We start from the raw sequence: 19672 nt of genomic DNA on the forward strand, positions 1-19672 counted from the left end.
TTGGGGCAAAACAGCTCTTCAGTTTATTATCATGTTGACCAGCTGTTTCCGGTGACACTGGCCTGCTGAGAGGCAAAACAAAACTTGAATTTTTAATCTATTTTCCGTCAGATGTCTTCATTTTGAATTCAGATTGCTCTCCTGGAGACATTACACGCGCTATGCTGTAAGCCCCATCTGCACTGAGGGCAGTGCTGTGGAAATTTATTGAGGGATAGTTGACCTAAAATGAACAGAGGCATGAGGAAGGACTCGATCATTTATTCAATGAACATGGTGGAAAAGTCATATTTGTCAATTTTACGGCACTGTTCCAGATGAGATTCCTTTTACTGTGGAAGAAAAAGGAAGATTTTTGGCATATTCTGCAAAACATACACAGCACATCAATGTGAGCAGCTTAACACATAGAACAGCTGAATCCATCTTTTTTTAATCACTAAAGATGATAAGAAGACAATCTGCTTTTTTTGGTACAATATTATAGCATCCCCAGCTTTTATGTCACTGTCTGAGATAAAGGTTATTTAAGGACACTGATGAGGAATAAACATTCCATCACAGTTTGAAAACCATTCGTGATATTTGATTGCATCCTGAGATTTGATTCTCAAAGAGGATGCTTAATATGTTTTCAATCCTACTTTCTGTACCAATCTGACATTTTAAGGTACAACAAAGGCTCAGTCAGTGACAGTGCATTCCAGTGGCATAACATACGCTTTGCCTCTCCACTCAAATGACCCTGCGCAGTTATCTAGTTAAAAGCAGCCACCGTCCTGTGTGAATTCAGAAAACTCCACTTCCACTAGCGCAGAGCAGACAGACCCAGACTGAATGCGAGACAACCCCACCGCAGCCCCCCATCCATTGTCATGTTAATGCTCCACTGGCACTGTTTATGAGCGCTGGCTGATGTGTGAAGAGCTCTGCTGTTAATGGCCAAGCTCCGTTCTCCCACACACAAAGATGGGTTTTAGCTTTGACCCCAGAAAGCCTCCCCATGGAGAGACCCCCACCCCCTGCATGCAAAAAAAAAAAAAAAAAAGCTAAAAAAAAAAAAAAAACACCCTTCTTCCTGCCTCCATAAGAACAGAGCCTCCATCTGAAAGGATTCTTTTATGCCAAGGGAACGATGTCCAAGGCAGACATGAGCATGGATGGGGGAGGGGGGTCTGGTGGTTTGGATTTGTATAGATGGCTGAGATAGACGAGGTAGCCGTAAGTTCAGCGGAGGATTCTTTGGCACTGGAGGGTGTCTCTTGGAGAACTCTCGTGCCTTTAACCGTAGTATTGACCTAATTTGCTCCACAGTTATGAAGGCAGTATTGATTATCACCCGGCATCCCTTCAGAGTAAAGCTATACTGCACATCTCTGCAGGTTTATGTGCTGACAATGCAAATCACAGACTCAAAAATAAAAGATTCTTTTTGGAACACATGCACATCTTCATTTGTTTAGATCAGCAGCGTATGAGGAGGAAATTTGCTGCTAAAAGCTGCCAAAGCAATGCATTTTAGTCTGGGTACACAATGTTCTTAAACTTGATTCAGGGCAGTTTCCAACTATGGGTGTCTGGGCAGCTTCTTAAACAGACGGTAAATGGATAAAATGTGGATTATAAAGTAAAAGGAGTGCACTAATTATCCCAAAATATATACATTAGATTATTTGACGTTAGACTATATTGCAGATTGAACCCTAAAGTCTAAATTGCAATAAATATGCTTTGAGCCATTGTGGATAATCATAATTAAAATACCTTTTCACTGTTGTAAGCTTAATTTTCTAAGCTAATTATCTATGCATACCTTAAACAGTATATACAAGTTGAGTGGAGCAATATTAAAACTTCAGTTTTAAAGTATGGAGCCATGTACACACAGGTTTGTATAAAAATGTACAATTTATTGATCAGAAATGATACACCAGTGTGATCAACTCTTTCATCTGGCTTTAAAAAAAAAAGGTACACAAACTGTCCTCAGAAAAACATTAACAACAGCTTTTAATGTGATGTCGAAGAAAATGAATTATAAAAGCAAATATGATATAAATCCTGTCAAAACCAGACTATAATGTGAATAATGTGGTTTCAATGCAGCAGTTAACCTGATACTCATTATGTACAGGTGAGTTTCAATCTGAAATAAAGGAAAAGGTACTACGTGATGTACACAGAGGTTGTGTAATTTTCACACAGAGTTTGGAGCGACCTGGATCACATCTCTCCACACTGTGCGATGAGGATGGGGAGTTTTGGCTTGTTGTTGGGTCCCGTAGGAACGTTCTGTTGCAAGGAAAGAGCACCGACTTAGAACAAAAACTTGACTCAAAGGCAGCCCTGTCAACTTTACTCCTGACTAAAATAATGCCTGGATATTTATGCACAAGAACTGTCTAATTACATGATGCTATACATGATTATTGTCCCGTATGCTGACGTTTTAAACATCACAAGCGACAATTTTATCATGTTAAACAAGCATTTTATTTATATTTCCAAATATGTGTGTCAAAATTTGGAGACTTAAAAAGTCAGTTTGCAAAGGTGAAAATGCCTTTACATTTAGTTTCTTCTAAAAGATTTATTTCCTTGAGGGACGCTAGGGAGCAGCAAACAAACCCAGGCGGGGATTCTCCGCTCAGGAATATGCGCCTGTGTGATATGCGCTTCAACCACACGGCCATCAGGTCAGCGAAGGACCTTTACATATTAATGAAGCCGCAATTGTTCCATCACCCAGTGGGGACTGTTTTGTTATGCTGCATTTTAGCTTAAATAACTTTCCTTTTGTCCGCCAACAATTCCAGTGTCCCCACTTCAAAGTTTGCTCATTTATAGATTAGTCCGATACTGATCTATTAGTGAAAAGCAACCTCAAAATTAAAAAAAACACATTTAAATCAGTATATAAAGAAATGAATAGTGATGTTTTTACCTCAATTTTCCTCATAATCAGCAAACCGTCGACCACTTTTCCTGAAAGAGTTGTGAATAAGACAGTTTAAGTCTGACATGAATTCATCACGCAGCTCTAGAAAAAGAGTTAATACTGGGGAACAGGGGTGCCCAATCCTGGTCCTCGAGAGCCCCTATCCAGCAGCTCATCATCAAGCTCTGCAGAAGCCTGATAACGATCCTGATCATGTGAATCAGGTGTGTTGGAAGACGGACACATCTAAAACATACTGGATAGGGGCTCTCGAGGACCAGGATTGGGCACCCCTGCTGTAGATTTACTCACCGAAAACAACATGTTTCCCATCTAGCCAGTCACATTTAGTGCAGGTGATGAAAAACTGGCAGCCGTTTGTTCCTGGACCACTGTTTGCCTGCGTAAGACAGATTATTAAGAACGAAACATAATGGTTACTGTGTACTCCTATTGGACGAATTAATCAATTTTTTAGTTTAAACAGCATTGTACAAAATATACAAAAAGGTCACAGGAGCGCCCCCATGTGGAGCTGAGCAAAAATAAAGTACCAAGACTTTTCTTGATTCATTCATTCATTTTACGACTTCATCTATTTGCGGAAGAACCTTCATTTTTGATGGTGTCGAGGCGCATACAAGAAATGTTCAAAAAACTAAATCAAATAGCGATAAAAAGGAAAACATGGCTAGATTAAATAAAACAAGAAATTAGCAAGGTTAAAAAAGTAGAAGTGCAGGAATTGACAGTCAGACAAAGAAGTAAATGAAGTACATAAGAACAATTTAAGAGACAATGAAAGAGATGACAGCTACAATCTAATTGAAACTTTCCCCCTGAATAAACTCCTCGTGACATTTTCCAATTATGTGGGGCACAGCAACAAAAAGCATTCCTTCCTAACTGCATGAGTTTCTGACACCTACTGGATGTGTCATGTCCTTCAGCAGGTATGCTGGCTACCAGTATTGTAGGAAAACAGGGCTGAGAGAGGTTTTGTGAGTTCACTTTAGAAATACACAGATTTAACTTCAACAGTATATGTATGTATAAATATAAAAGTATATGTCTATGGTCATTTTACTTATGTTACAAACCAGCATGTGCAATATTACTCTTGTACACTACATAATGTGTGCAATACCTACTCAGGGTATTTATAATTTTCCTGTTTGTGTATACAGAGTGTTTTATATAATGTGTAATTACTTTATTGTTATATATTTGGACAAAGATTTGTAATTTTTTTTGCTGCTGTGCTTCTTTTTATTCTTTACCTTTGTTTACAAGGCTGACTTTGACAAAGGCACAAATGATTCCAGTATAAACTCTGTTCTATTCAGCATCCCTCCTATCAGTGCATTGATCGACACACTTACCATAGAAAGAAGACCAGGGGCAGAGTGTTTCATTCTGAAGTTTTCATCTGCAAACGGACCTCTGTAGATGCTGCAGATTCCAGTTCCATCCCCCTTCACAGCAGACCAACAGCACACAAAATAAAAACGTTTAGATGCGCTGTAATCCACCACATGACCACTAGAGGGGGGAACGACCAACGCAGTTTCCTTCAGTTCACGTCAATAATTCAGTTGCCTGCTATTGTGGTGACATGTAATTAATTTATTAGGTGTGACTCAGGAGTTAACAACAGAAGGACAATTATTTATTGTTATTTAAAATGAAAAGTGACAGTCTTTTTTGTTATATCAAATGTATCACTTAATTTATATTTACTTATTCTATTCATGGAAAAATCTTCCTCAACTATCCAATACTGCCACACTCAAAGCAGGAATCCCACCAGAGATTACTTTTGGTTTCCATAACGCTCCATTTGCTTTCACCCTGTCTGGAAAGATTCTGAAGAACCTGCTGCGTATTTATTATTCATAAGAACGTGAACTTTCATTGCGATGGTGTAAGACGTGAGGGTCCATAAAGTTCTGATATTTATTGTAGCCTTAATCAAAGGCACATGTATGAAACAGGACTGATGCAAACTGCTAAAGCTGTGATTGTTGTTGTCGTGGAACCATAAAGATGTGTGCATGTACTCACATTTACAAAGTCTCCTCCTTGTATCATGAAGTCTTTGATCACCCTGTGAAAGGACAATGAAGAACATCGCAGTAGAATCAGTTTGGGTAAAGTAAAAGCTCACCTGTGAGAGCAAGATGTTGTTTGAAAAGCAGCGGTAAGGCATGCTGATACACTTTTTATTTATTTTTGTAACTTTTCACCTGATCAGTGTCCAAAACAGGCACCTTATGATTGTAAATTGATAAAATATTACCAACATCTGAGAGTGCTGAACCCTTTTTATAGACTCTGTAGTGTAATATATATTTTTCATGGTGCCTGTTCATTATCAAGCAGGCAACTAACACCACAGCACCCTTGAGAATGTACTTTTAATGTGATTGTCGCCTCTCTTTCTATTAAACCGAAAGCATCTGATTGTGTCGCTTCATGCCTAAAAGTGGCGAAGGCAGTCTCACGAGGTCACATCTGATATCTTCTCTTTATCATTTTCAGACAAATATGAACTGCATAAAAAGATAAGACTTGCTCAAAGAGCAAACTGGTTTTTGCAGTTACTCCAGTGCAGTGGTTCTCAAACTTATTGAGCCACGACCCCCAAGATAACATAAGTTTGTGTTCGTGACCCCCCAATTTGAAATCAATAACGTTGTTGTTTATGCATTAACACATTAATTTTATTTTAAATGAATGAATGTATTGAATTTATTTTGAACAAATGAAAGGGGGAAAAAAATAAAAACAAAAGAAAATCATTTTAAAAAGAGCATTACAAAAGAATAATAATATCGTATAATCAAATCATAACATTAACAAGTTCAAAAAAGCAGTGGGAACAAGTATATGCTTTTATTTTGACAGCCCTAATACAAATTTATTTGACAAATGTCGGCTTTTATTTAGTTATTTGTTTTTTTACAATGATCTGGCGAGCCCCTGAAATGATCTTGGGACCCCCATGGAGGTCCCGACCCCCAGTTTGAGAACCACTGCTGTAGTGATTAGTGAGGTTAGTAATAGGAATGCAATAATTAAGCTATTACTGCAAATATCCGACTGTGAGATGCACACCTATTTAAAACCATATTAAAACAAACAGACAACAACAAAAAAAAAACACTTGTTGTGATAAAATAATATTTGACTTCAGTAAATGGATCAGACTTTGACAGTAATAAAACACATCTGGACACCTTTGACAGGATCCAGGACTCAATCTGAGGACGGCTGTAATCTGGCAAATGATAAACTGCAGCTTATCAACCGTGTCGGTGAAAACTCTTCTGTCTGAAGTGAGAAACAGTACAGAGTGACCTGCTGTTACACCCTGACTGTTCCTCCACGTTGATAAGCTTAATCACAGCTCCAGTCTTTGTTTTTTAGTCGCTCCTTGAGCCTTGATGAACTCTCCAATCTTGCCTTTGTGCAAATACTGCAGGCGTAGCTTTGCTCAATCACTCACTGTTAAAGGTGTATCTGAATGAAACCATGAGGAACATTAAAACATGACCCACGTCTGGATGGCAGAAGGCTGACACGTTAACAGACGGATGAAGCCAGCAATGTTATGTCTTTCATGTCTGGAAAGGGTTTATCCATCCTGGATATTACTGGTGAGTACAACGAAAAACAACAAAAATAATCAAAAGAAACCCAAGTTTGAAAATGTTGGTTAAATGTTTGAAGCTCCTGCAGATGCTATTATTCATTTCTGTGTCCCGGATTAAACTTGTCATTTTGCCTCTGGACCAAAAACACCCGTAAACTGAGGGACAGAAATAGCCTGAATGCCAAACCTGACAGTGGAAAATAATTAAGCTGGTTAGTAAGACGCTGCTCAAAAGTCAGTCAGGTTCAATAACCTCACAAGCCATGTGAAGGTGGGGCTTTTTCAAGTTAAAATAAAACCTTCCAACATACAAAAAAAATAAAAAATCATAACAATGTAGAGTACAATGGAGGCTGCACAAATCAGGCTGCCATGCTGCGTACCTGTGGAAGGTGCAACCTTTGAAACCGATAGGAACGCCGTCCTTCCTGCAGCAAACACAACAGAACTCGTTAGCGCCGACAGTAAAACACTGCATTTATATTGACACTCGACCTCGTCTGCTCTCCCGTCGATTGTTGCAGCCGGGCTGTGACAGGTGCATCCATCCACTTATTACAAAACAGGTTTGTCTATGTTTCAATCAATCAGACTTTATAGAGCACTTTTAATGAAAATGAAATGGAACACAATGTGCTTTACAGATAACAAGTAGAAAAGGTCATAACAAGGAAACAATACCACCCACAAGCATCATGATATGAATGACTGACTCAATAAGAACAGGGACTGGGAGCCTGAAAAAACAGCATCAAACCTAAATGCAATGCGGAAACACCAGAGGCGGCGTCAGGCAAAATGATAAGAGCAAGATAAGTCGGTAGCAACAGGGAAGTCATGAAGAAAACAAACAAACAAAAAAAGGATTAAGTACAGGTCAAAGTTCATAAAGTAAAATAAGAAAATCATTTAAAAAATGAAAAAAAAAAACTTAAAAAAGGATTAAAATATGTAAAAATAATATATATATAACAAATCAGTTACAAAAATAGTGATCGTACTAATTGAATGGAATCGATAATAAGCCAGACTAAACATTCAGGTTTTGAGTTTGTCTCACAGCTCAAAGTATCACCAGTGTCTGCTGCTCTCAGGTCTTCTGGAGCCTGTTTCAGAAACGTGGGACAGGATAACAAAATGCTGCCTGACTGTCAGTTTTTCAGATTTGAATTTTTAAGAGTTTACAGTAAATGGGTCATCATTAAAAATTTAAGTGGGACAGAACACACATCCTGCTGCAGGCCAAGAAACAACCATGAGCTGGCAGCTATTCTACACCATCATCATTCTACTGCAGCCGGCTCAGGCTTCTGTAAAAATGCTCTTGAATTTGATGTAGCGATTGTTTTCTGACCATTTTTATACAGCGACGGTCACATGGTCAATATTTCTTTAACCTGAGTGAAATCATTCCAGCTCAACTATTTACATGAATGCTGAATAAAGGATCCAATAAGCTTTATATGTCCACAAGGATTTAATCTGAATATACGTTTTTTTGACAAGTGGTAAGAGGTTCTTTCTGATGTGAGTCGCATCTGCCGCAAACATGACCGAAAAAGTTTGTTTTCCAACTTTATTGAGGCATTTTATTTAAATCAATGGGAAGAAAATGAACAAAATCGACTCGCATTGTGTCCTGGGAACAAATTCTTTTGTTCTTTCTACTGTCCTTCAAATATTAATCAGGGAGACAGAGCAGGAAAACTTCAAACTTGGTGCTCCTTCCTCTGCCAGCGACCACCGGATATAAAACCCGAAGCAAAGCCTGGTGGGAGAGTGTTGGTCTGATGGACTTTGCTGAACAGTCATGGAATGTTGGGTAAACAAGCGCAACTCAAAAAATTAGAGCATCGTAGAAAAGTGAAATATTTTCCATCATTTATTTAAGAAAGTGACAATTCAATATGTTCTAGACTCATTACCTGTAAAGTGAAATATTTTAATCCTTTTCTTATGATAATTTTGATGATTATGGCTTAAGCATCTCAAAATATTAGAATATTTTATTTCGAGTTTGAGAAAATTACTACTCAAACGGTATAAATACCGCATATCTTTGGGTCGAGTTCAGAACGCACGACCAAGATCAAGACTGCTGACTTGAAAGTTGTCTGGAAGACGTTTATCGACAAGCCTCCACGAGGAGTTCAGGCTGCAGAAGGTCACCGCTTCCAAAGGCTGGCAGAGTGCTGAATTGACGGGCATTAACGGAAAGTTGACTGGAAGAAAAAAGAAAGCGTGGTAGGAAAAACTGCACAATGAACAGGGATGACTGCAGCCTTGAGAAAACCGTCGAAAAAAGTCGATTCAAGATGTTGGGAGTGCGTCACGAGGAGCTACAACTGCTGTTTTGCTGTTTATGCGGTTATAATGTTTTCCTATTTCAGATTTTTAATCTGATTGAGCAATTCTTATATTATCAGCGGATTATTAGGGTCCATGTAAAAGCTAATATTGACACGGAAAGCAACTTTAAAAAAAGATCCAAGTAGAATTTTCATACAATAAAGCCACAGAGAACTCAGCACCTTAGTTTAAGAACCACTGACGTATGAGAGCATCACAGAGGAACACTGTTGGCTCCTGAAACAGATTTTTACTCCTTCCTTGGCTTACAACATACTGAATATTTATCGGCCACAGTGACTCAGAACAGCTGCCAGTAACAGCGCAGCTCCACTGAGCTGTTTAATAGATGGAAGTCCACGTGAGAATAAAAGCCTCTTTGGATTTCTTCCAAATAAAGATGTGCAAATAATAAAGATGGCTCATTCGAGTATTTGTTTTCTCTTTGCACAGAGTTTGGCCTTCATGGCTCTGGCAGGTTGTTGCAGCTCAGTGAGTATATACAGGTAGTTTTTGGCACATTTTAAGAGTTATATAAAAATATGTTTTGCGCTATAGGACAAATCAGGTTGAAGGAAACGCTTAGGCCGAAGTCTGAGGGCAGATTGATAAACATTACTCCAGAAAGCTGTGAAAAACAAACTAATCTACACAGTACTTTGGTATCATTGAGTTGAATTATTAAGAAAACATGGCAGAGCTACAAGTGATAATCTCTTCCTTCACCTTGCTGCACTCCAGTCACAGTGATACGTCCCCAGTCCTTTACCAGGCATATGCGTGCCTACAACCACCCTTTGAAGACCTGACTGAGCAGGTATGTTGCCAACAGAAACCTGTTGTGCTGACAGAAATTCTATCTTGTGTTCCAACTGCATTCAAGCGAACAATGTCATATCATAAAGCCTAGCAGTTGCCAAAAAACACATCGGAGTACCTGTGAAGACAATGGGCTGGTCTACTGGATGGGCAGGATGATTCAACAAGCGTTTAAAAGACAAAGAATACATGCATGTAAAGCCTTACCTGAACTCTCCAGTGCAGAACTGCCTGTAAGAGATGAGAAGACATGTTGTAAAACTTGCAGAGAAGTCCTTGCTGGCATATACATCCATTATCTATACACCGCTTAATCCTCACTAGGGGGGCTGGAGACTATCCCAGCTGACTCAGGATGAAGACAGGGGACACCCTGGACAGGTCACCAGTCTATCACAGGGCTACACTTACAGACAGACAACCAAGCACACTCACATTCACACCTACGGACAATTTAGAATCACCAATTAACCTCAACATGTTTTTGGACTGTGTGGGAGGAAGCCGGAGAACCTGGAGAGAACCCACGCTGCACGGGGAGAACATGGAGACAGAAAGAACCCGGGTGTCCTCACCGGGACGCGAACTTGCGACTTTCTAGCTGCGAGGCAACGGTGCTACCAGCTGCGCCACCTTGCAGCCCTACAAGTATAGAACTCTTTTTTTTTTTTTAAGTTATTTTTTTGGCCTTTGTGCCTTTATTTGAGAGTGCAGTTGAGAGAGACACTGGAAAGTGGGGGAAGGACCTACGGAAACGGGCCATGAGCAGGATTCAAACTCATGACCTCCGTGTCAGGGACTACAGCCCCTGTACATGGGACGCAGGTGAGCTATAGCGGCGCCCTCAAGTATAGAACTCTATTGGAGGGACAAACACTAGAATTCCAAAAGATATGGCCTCATAGTGGACTTTTTTTTAGCCTTTATTCAATTCAATTCAATTTGTATCGCGCAGTTTACAACATCACATAACATAGTAACTTATAGCTCAAAGAGGAGAGAGACAGGAAACATGGGGAGAAGAGTGGAGGAAGGACCTGCTGTAAATGGTCTTGGGTCGGACTCGAACCCCGCTGCGTCAGGGACTACAGCCCATGAGTCCCCCGCCCAACCTGCTGAGCTATCTCCTGGTCCACAATGTGTTTAATTACAGTCGTCCTCAAATGCATTCATCTCTTTCCAGGAAAGAAAAGGCAAAATTCACTCAAATAGTCACTCAAATAACTAGAAAATGAAAAAAGTAATAATAAATAAAAATGTGCTCAATTATAATTTATTGAAATAAGACTTTGCTTTTGAATTGTGGTTGAGAGGAATAGAAAAAAAATCAAATTAAAAAAAAGGCCCTGGAGCACTTTGCTGACGAACAGTGGGCCAAAATCCAAATACCTGTCAACAGGTGCAGAAGTCTGATTGAGAGTTACAGAAAACACTTGATTGCAGTGATTGGCTCAAAGGGTTGTTCAACTAAATATTACTTTACGGGTCCCATTATGCTTGTTGTTGTTTTTCCCCTTTTAATATTTCTGTTGAACCACAATTCAAAAGCAATGTCATGATGTTCATTACATTTTTATTTAGTATTCCTTTCGTTGATTTCATCTTATTTCAGTGACAGCTGTTTTTTTCCTTCTTTAATGGGAGGGTATGAATAATTTTGAGGACGACTGTAGGTGGACTGAGAAGATGACAGCATCGGATTCAAGCATTTAGTGACTCCCCCTCGTGCACTACGGATGGAGGCGCTGTCATCCTGGAAGATGCCTCTCCCATCAGGATAGAAATCTTTCATCACCCAGAACCCATTTGTAATAATTTGCAGCGTAGGGTTCAAGGTTTTCCTTTAATCTGTCACACATTTGAATAAGGTGGCGACTTTAGTAAAAAACAAAAAAAACAAACACACACATCATGTAACTATGAGAGCAGCCTGTGACCCAGACTGCCTCCTTACCGGAAATTCTCTGCTGTCTTTGGGACCACATCAGCAAACAGCTCAACCTTCATCCGTCCGACATCCTGACAGACAGGTGAGAGAGTTAGAGGTTGGAACATGCAAAACAAGATATCAAATGAAGACAGAAAGAATTGCATTTAAAAAGACACACAGAGGGACACAGGGTAGCTCCACTCTGAACCAAAAACACCTGGATGAACTGAAGTGGATCATTTTCAGTACCCGGAAGCTGTTCTACATGATGCCGGCAACTGGAGCAACCAGTTACACAGACTTTGCCACAGCATCCATGTATGTTTTTTTTACATATAATTTCCATTGAATATAGGAACTATATTACATAGAGAAGAACTCTTTTAATTTTCCCCCCTTGTGCACAATGAGCTTATTCGCTGTTGACTTTGAATGTAAAAGTGAAGTAGATTCTGTTTGATCATAACAACACCAGCTATTTAGTCCCAGTTCTGAAACCACTTAGTCGTGGTCAAAGCATCCATAATAGAGGGATGCAAATGAAAAGCGCAACAGTACTGATGCAGCACTTTACTGGACGTAAAATCGTGAGCTTTGTGCCGATACGTGTGCGTCGGTTGCGTTGGCGTCTCTACGCTCAGGCCTCTCACAACACGGAGGCAAGTGGCTATTACAACAATGAGCGTGTGTGTGCGTGTGCGTGCAGACAAAGTGCTGCTGTACAAAGATGTGTTTGTCCTCGTGACATGGCTGCACAACTCCTCCTTCACTCCATGCGGACGACTCGCAGGGCAACAATCAGCCACTGGATCTCTACTCTTATGTGCGATTCAGACAATAAAGTGTTTCTTTGGTTTCCAGGCAAAAAAAGAAAAAAAGGGTGTTGACACAGAGCAAACATCAAGCATTTCATCTGCTGAGGGATTTGTCTGGTTGGAGTCGTCTGACGTCCACTGAAGCATCAAACAGCAGGTAAGGTGGCTTTAACATAAAATCAAGCATTTCTGAAATACAGATTCGGGCTTTTGAATTTTGAAGGATGCGTGCTGTTAAACACTTCTTGTTTTTTCTTTTTGATTCGTTGAAATAGAAAAGAAAAACTGCAAAGAAGATCAGAAAGGGTATCAAGTACCCCGATAAGGTCAAGAGATTTACTTAATCATGCTGAAAAAGTTGAAATCCCAGGAACACTAATATCCGCCACACCCCTGGCACTTCATGAAGCCAGGAGTTTATGCTAATGTCCACACCATAAGCAAACACAACAAACACACCTAGTCACACTCCTGAGGCTAAAACGCTTTGCCAAAGCTAACTTCTCAACAGACTTCACTGACAGCACGCTATAGGAGGTGCTTTTGTCACCGTCAGGTAAGATAGTATTTCTGGGTCGCAACCGCAGGCCTTCAAGATTCAACAATGGATGCTGGTTTCTGGGGTTCGTGTGTCATTGTATAGTGGTGCAAGTGAACAAACTGGTTAAAGGGTGCGGTGGCAGTTAGCAGGTATTGTTAGCAGACACCGTATTCATCCATATCATCCGATGTATTTTTTTTGTCTTGGTTGCAGAATATACAAGTCAACTGAGGCCCACAGGAGGGAAAACAAGGCAGCTTCCTTGAAGACACAGAAGGCGTGTCCCATCATTATGTGTGCCAATTCACAATTGCAAGGTGGAGCCACGAAGAGCTCCCTAAAAGCAAACTCCTCCACCTGAAAACAGTCACACACTCGCAGATGAAAGAGCCTCGAACTTACATTCCTGGACAAGAGTTAAACACCTGAAGCTCTGCTGAAACTAGCTGGACTACCAGGACGACGCTGGGCAGAGAGGTACAGTCTCACGGCCACATGTAGCTTTTTCTTTCAGTTTTCACATTTCTTACGTTAGTGCTGTGTGCTTGAAACGGCAGAACTGGTTTCACCTGTCATCAATTGAACAAACAGGAGGAATAAGATTCTTTAGATTCAGGACAGTGTGCGTGTATGCTGCTCAACATCATTGCTGTCAGACGTTGGCACGCAAGTGACTACATGTGCAAAAAAAGAGAAGTCTGAATTAATAAATAGGATCACAGCGTCATTGAGTTTAAAACTTAAAGGTGTCTCAGAATCGCATTGATAGACTTAATCTGAATTTTATTTGGTAGAGAAAAAAAGATAAGTTTCACAAATGTACAATGTCCTGTGCTAATCTGGAGGAACACACCCCAGTGTTTTTGCATTTAATTCAAATGTTTTCCGTCTGAGGCTGCTCTGTTTAAATCGGTTTGACTGGTTCCTCGTTTTCCTCATCCCTAGAAAACAAACCTAGACACAAGTCTGCCAACTGCTCTACACCGACTAACACCTTGCTCAACAAGTAATTCAAATCAAACCTCTCTTTTTTTTTTTTTTAAAGAGCAGACATGACAAAGCACTTCACAATAAAGACAAAGAAAGCAAGAAGCCAGAGTTCCAAAACATAAGAACTGCAAGATAAGATACTTAACAGTAGCAAGTGTCAGCAACTGGGTCTGATGCTGTTTCTGTAAGGCATCCACAGCGTCAGCAGATTTGACATTTTGTTGTTTTTACTTATTGCTGCTACTGTTCGTCGACCATTTGCGAGTTCTTAACCAATTGTACTGTGTCATTTACAGCACTTCCAGGAGCGTCTTCATACTGAACATAAATGCTGCCGTCAACGCCGGAAGCTAACCACAGCGTCAAAATGCTTGCCATTTTAGAGCAGTGGGACCAGGCGTCTGGCTTTCACACAGACTACAGTGAAAAGTATTTTTTTCTTTTGCTCTTCAAGTGTGGAATGGACGCAGTGGTCTACTACGTGTGGTGCCGGACACATTACAAATCCCTGTTAAGCATGTGCAGCCTGTCCATCGCGCTGGCTGACTTTGTGATGTTGCTGTATATGGCGACCATGTGGTTTCTTGGGGTTGAAATGTCTGTTGTGTCACCCTGCTTCTTTTTGGCCAACGCTGCAGCGACATATGCAGCCCTCCCGCTGCCCATGATGGTCCTGGGTTTACTGGATTACTGTTTAGAAGACACGTGTGTCAGCAACCACAGAACCTCCTGCAAACTCCTCAGGAACGCGGTCCTGACACTGCTGGTTTGGGTGCTTGCGGTTCGTTACTCCTTGACTTCTGTCAGCGCAGAGCCGATGGAGCTGCACGACAAGACAGGGGTGTCAGCTCTGGTGTGTGAAGTGGAGGAGTCAGCACTGGCTACCTACTTCGTTGTGGCGCTTTTCAGTGCAACAATTTTCACAATACCACTGTTTTGGTCAAGTATTCCCCAGTGGCTGAAAGAGGCTGACAGGTTATCTGACGCAAGGGAGAAACACGAGAACAACAAGAGCGACTTGTTTGTCACTTCAACCCCCTGCATGGAGGCAAAAAGCAGTGAGGGGAACTATCTGGAAGAGAACATCAAGCAGCGACCGCCTCTGTGGTTCAGCCTCACGCTGGGCTTTGGTGTGTTTTGGATGCCTTATCTTGCCTTGTGTGTGGCCTGCTTGGTCCTTGGCTTTGCAGTACCTGCCTACATCTCCGTGAATCTCCTGTTGTTGGAATGCGCCAACAGTCTGCTCATAGGTGTAGTGTTCTGGGTGAAGAGCAAGACGCGAGGGCCCTACAGCCATCTACCAGAAAACGTGTGCACATGGAGAGTTTACTGGCATTTGAGCCAAGGAATGCAACAGAAGCAACTCCCTGTAGCTGTGTTTAACCCATCAAAAGGGAAGAACAACAGTTACTTCAATGTGTGAGGAAATGCAACAGACCTACACTTATGATGGAGGAAAGGGAGTTCATAAAAATGAAGACGCACCTGTGAATAGTTTACCTGTGTGACTGCTGCTTAAGATGCCTAAAGGGACTTATGGCTGACTGCTAAAAATCCTGGACACATAAAGCAAAACGTTGCTGCAAACTGTTATTCTTTGAAGAGTTGTTCTGTGGTTATTAAGCTAAACTTTTATAAATGAAGAAAAATATGTTATTTGTGGAGGATTGAATTTACTGCACACTCAATACTCAATATAGACATGAGGGAAATGCTTTGTGACAACTTTCTGTTGTAAACAGTTGTGGTTTCATAAACTTTTAATAAAACATAATGAAAAACAGTCTTTCACTAAACCTTCTTTTTCTTCTATCTTTTGCTTCAATTGTTCTGTGTCAGATGATTCAAAGAGGTTCAAACGTCATTATTTAATTTGATCAAACACTCCACAACAGCTACTTTTGGACTTGTGATATAATCATTAAAAAAAAACATAAAAATATATAAAACAATATATCTTTAAAAAGTATCTTGGAACACAAAACATTTTTTGACTTTTAAACTACCATACTAGGATAACATGATATCTGGAGTCCAACACACCTGCATGCAGTTTTAATACATTTGAGGATGACTGTATGTTTCCTCCAAGCATGAAATCTGTTGTCTTACTGTCTGCACAAGTCTAAAGGAAACTTCCGTTCAATTCTTCTGGTACATTAGAGAACGTGAAGCTAACACAGACATTAGGGTGTAGTGATGCAGCATTCTGGGAAGTCTGATGACATAGAGCTCAGTGCACAGAAAACAACGGCTCCGGTATGGAGGCTCATTGAAATCTTCTGTCTGTGGCAAAAATCAGAATTTCAAACGCGGTAAACGTTTGACAAGTGTTTGGGCAAAATCATAATCAGCAGCTTCAATACGGTTTCCTTGTCCGCTTTGAAATTATAGTGCAAACAATCCAGCAGCACCGCCTCCAAACGGGACCAGGGCGGCTATAGCCACTGCGGTGTTTGAGCGCAAGTGACAGCAGCATCAGCTGACTGCAGCAGCTATGTGCAACTACGCCCAAACAGCAGCCAGCCTGAAGTGTGGCCACCCACAAACATCACAGAGATTGCTAAAGACACCATTTGTGCCTTTATTTGACAGGTGACACAAAGACCTTCAAAGATTAACAGAAGCTGAAATTTAGTTTGTTGCTTCCACCTGTTGCCAGGATTTTTCTTCCCCTCTAAATTAAATACCTTTAACATCAGACAGCAGCAGGATCCAAATGAGCATCTCCAAAGTGAGAGAGTTGTGCACATTTATGCACACAAAAGTAACGTCATTGATTACTTATAAATAATTATCACCAGCACAGACACAGGATCGATAGGATCTAAATGACACTGTACTTTTTTCACCTCAGACAGGTGAGTGGTCACACACAGTCACAATTTGTCAGCTAGTGCCAAATCACCTCTTACACAGCTGCATCCTGAGCATCATTATAGTTGAATGTTATTTTATAATAATAATAATAATAATAATAATAATAATAATAATAATAACAATAATACATTTTATTTATAAAGTGCTGTGGACGCTCAAAGACGCTGTACAGTGAATAAAAACAACATGCAAACAAACAAACAAATAAATATTTTACTGCTTAAGTCAGGTACTTTAAGTACAGTCATAATCTTTTCCTGTCATATTCATTTATATGAGATAGATTTGGCTTTGTATCATATCAGGATACTTGCAGCATTTATATTATTATGCATATGCATGTGCTATAGAATATTACCTCTCTGATCAACAAAGAACTATTCAAATATGGCCAAGTAACAATGAATTTGATAAATTATCATCACACACTGACAAAATTCTCACTGTTGAAATCAACTAATAAACTATGGATGTCTTGCCTGAAGGTGAACTCATTCCCATCAGAATTCCTCAACTATATCGAACAGTGGTTCCCATAGTAACCAAAATGTAAACTGTACCTGCATTGATCTATGCAAGCCAAACAGTAAGTATCATGAACTTTAAAATAAGAAAACAAAGTATAACAGTATGTGACTTATAAACTCTCATTCTGACAGTTTTTTACAAAAAAACCCCTTGACTACAAATTCAGTGACCCCATCCAGCTATCCGTATAAAACCTTTATGGAGATGTCCCTGCATCTCACAACAATATAAACCACTAAAGGAAAAACGCATATCTTCTTTTAGATCACTTCTTAAAACTCAGTTTTGCATGATTGCTTTAATGTGGTTTTGTCTACTTTATTAGCTCATTCTAACGCTGATTCTGTGCTCTCTTGTAAGTCACTTCTTAAAACACATTTTTATCGGAGAGCTTTTCCTGATTTTATTTAAGTTTTAATTGTTATAGCTTCTTGTTCTATTTGTACGCTTTCTATTTTAACCTTATTCTGTGTGCTTATTTTATTTCAATTTTAATTTATTTTTATTGGAAAGCACTTTGTAGCATTTGTTTTGAAAAGTGTTCTATAAATAAAGTTTATTATTATTACTATTAGCACTATTATTATTATATATTTTCTTTTACTCATTCATTTATGTATTTATTTTATTTATTTATTTTATTTATTTATTTATAACAATCTTTTTCTTCTTTTAAACCTTTGTTTTATTGTTTTACTCCCTACTTTCTTTCATTGTATTTTTTTTTATTTTATTTTTTTATTGTAAATCTTTTACCATGTTTAACTTTTTCTTTCTGTTTGGGCTTCTGTTGTTCAGTGGTCTTCCTTTGCATCCTCAATTTCTGGCCTTTGAAAACTCTGGTTTAAAAAGGTATTATAGAAATAGTTACTATTATATTTACCATTTATGTGTGCTAATACGGAGCAGCCTAAATACCGTTAGCATGGTTTACTAGCTTTACAACTTGTAACCAAAACGTGCCTTTATGTCGGTAGAGATGTGGACGTTAATGTGACGTTAGCTAAGCTGTTAGCTCGTCTCCGTGTTTTACTCACCTGCCCTCCGATGGTTATGTCGAAGAAGACTATCGGGTTGTTGGGGTTTGTAGCCTGAACTGACATTATGACACTTTTTAAGACTAGAAAATAGACAGTTTGTCCACAGACGAGCGAATCATTTGAACGTCCGGCACATGCGCTGTCAAGACCTACGGTGGCCTCCGAGGGCCGTGTTACGGGTCGCAGTTGGGGACACAAAACGACCGTCGCTTAAAAGCGCGATAGTAAAAGCAATGGAATATTCCACCAAGGAACCCTCTGGCGGTGGTCCATTTCCTATTATAAATATGTAGGTAAGTTGCAATGACCTTATAGAGCCAGCAATTCTGATTTAGTAGAAATTTTATTTGCATTAAAATATTTTATATATTTTATTTGCATTAAAATATTTTATTTGCATTCAAATACCCGAAATGGTCGTTATGTTAATTTGTGTTGGTGCTGTGTTGTTTTTTCTAGTATAACAATTTCCCTGAGGTTTTATACCGAAGGGATCAATAAAGTTTTATTCTATTGTATTATATTCTATTTAGATATGTCTAAATGTAAAAACCTTTCCAATTATCTTTTGTAAAAGCTAACTCAGGCTTACAGGGTGTTTGTAAAATGGCACATGTTCCTCATGCACCAAAAGACGTGCTGTTACTTCTGCAGAATGCCAGAAAAATAATGTTTAGTTTAAAGAATGTATGAGTCTGTGGTTTAGTTGTGTGATAGACATTGTGCAGTTCTTTCTGTGATAAAAGATTCAAATCTGCATCATTTTACAACAATTTTAGCATTATTGTTGAAAGATTTATAAGGGGCAGGTTAGAGTATTTAATCTTATGTATAATTAAAAACAATATATAGAGACTACATTGCTGTCCGTTAACCTGTGAGCACTGCAATAAACACTATTACACTTGTAATATCCAGCTGAGACTAAGTGCATAAACATGATTATAGAAGAAAGCAGGAACACCTCTTTCTCAGGTTTGGTCTAAATTGTGTCAACTGGGGTTTTTGTGACCTTGCAGATGTTGCATGAAGTCACTCTCCATCGGCATTGTGCAAAAAGAAAAATGCTCCTATAATGGCCCAAATGCAAGCTTGACTTTCCAAAGAACATGAAAAGACACCCTATGAATGTTTCTATCACATTCTTTGGTCAGATGAAACTAACACAAAGTTGTCTGGATCAAATG

General features: G+C 39.5%; 2 protein-coding genes across 2 annotated transcripts; one reads left to right on the top strand and one right to left on the bottom strand.

Moving 5' to 3' along the window:
- Nucleotides 1–1889: 1889 nt before the first annotated feature.
- ppih (peptidylprolyl isomerase H (cyclophilin H)) lies at nucleotides 1890–18646 on the bottom strand. The gene is made up of 9 exons (XM_008288992.1): nucleotides 18483–18646; nucleotides 11716–11780; nucleotides 9969–9992; nucleotides 6977–7021; nucleotides 5003–5045; nucleotides 4321–4413; nucleotides 3251–3338; nucleotides 2945–2985; nucleotides 1890–2292 (listed from the first exon to the last, which is right to left on the bottom strand). The coding sequence occupies exons 1-9, from the start codon at nucleotides 18546–18548 to the stop codon at nucleotides 2224–2226; spliced, it is 534 nt and encodes a 177-aa protein (XP_008287214.1). The 5' UTR covers nucleotides 18549–18646; the 3' UTR covers nucleotides 1890–2223.
- Nucleotides 13285–15820, top strand: si:dkeyp-100a1.6 (probable G-protein coupled receptor 160). Its single transcript, XM_008288991.1, has 2 exons — nucleotides 13285–13524; nucleotides 14334–15820. The coding sequence occupies exon 2, from the start codon at nucleotides 14366–14368 to the stop codon at nucleotides 15458–15460; it is 1095 nt and encodes a 364-aa protein (XP_008287213.1). The 5' UTR covers nucleotides 13285–13524; nucleotides 14334–14365; the 3' UTR covers nucleotides 15461–15820.
- Nucleotides 18647–19672: the final 1026 nt, after the last annotated feature.

The sequence above is a fragment of the Stegastes partitus genome, unplaced genomic scaffold (genome assembly GCF_000690725.1).
Source record: "Stegastes partitus isolate 25-593 unplaced genomic scaffold, Stegastes_partitus-1.0.2 Scaffold586, whole genome shotgun sequence".
NCBI classification, from domain to species: Eukaryota; Metazoa; Chordata; class Actinopteri; family Pomacentridae; genus Stegastes; species Stegastes partitus.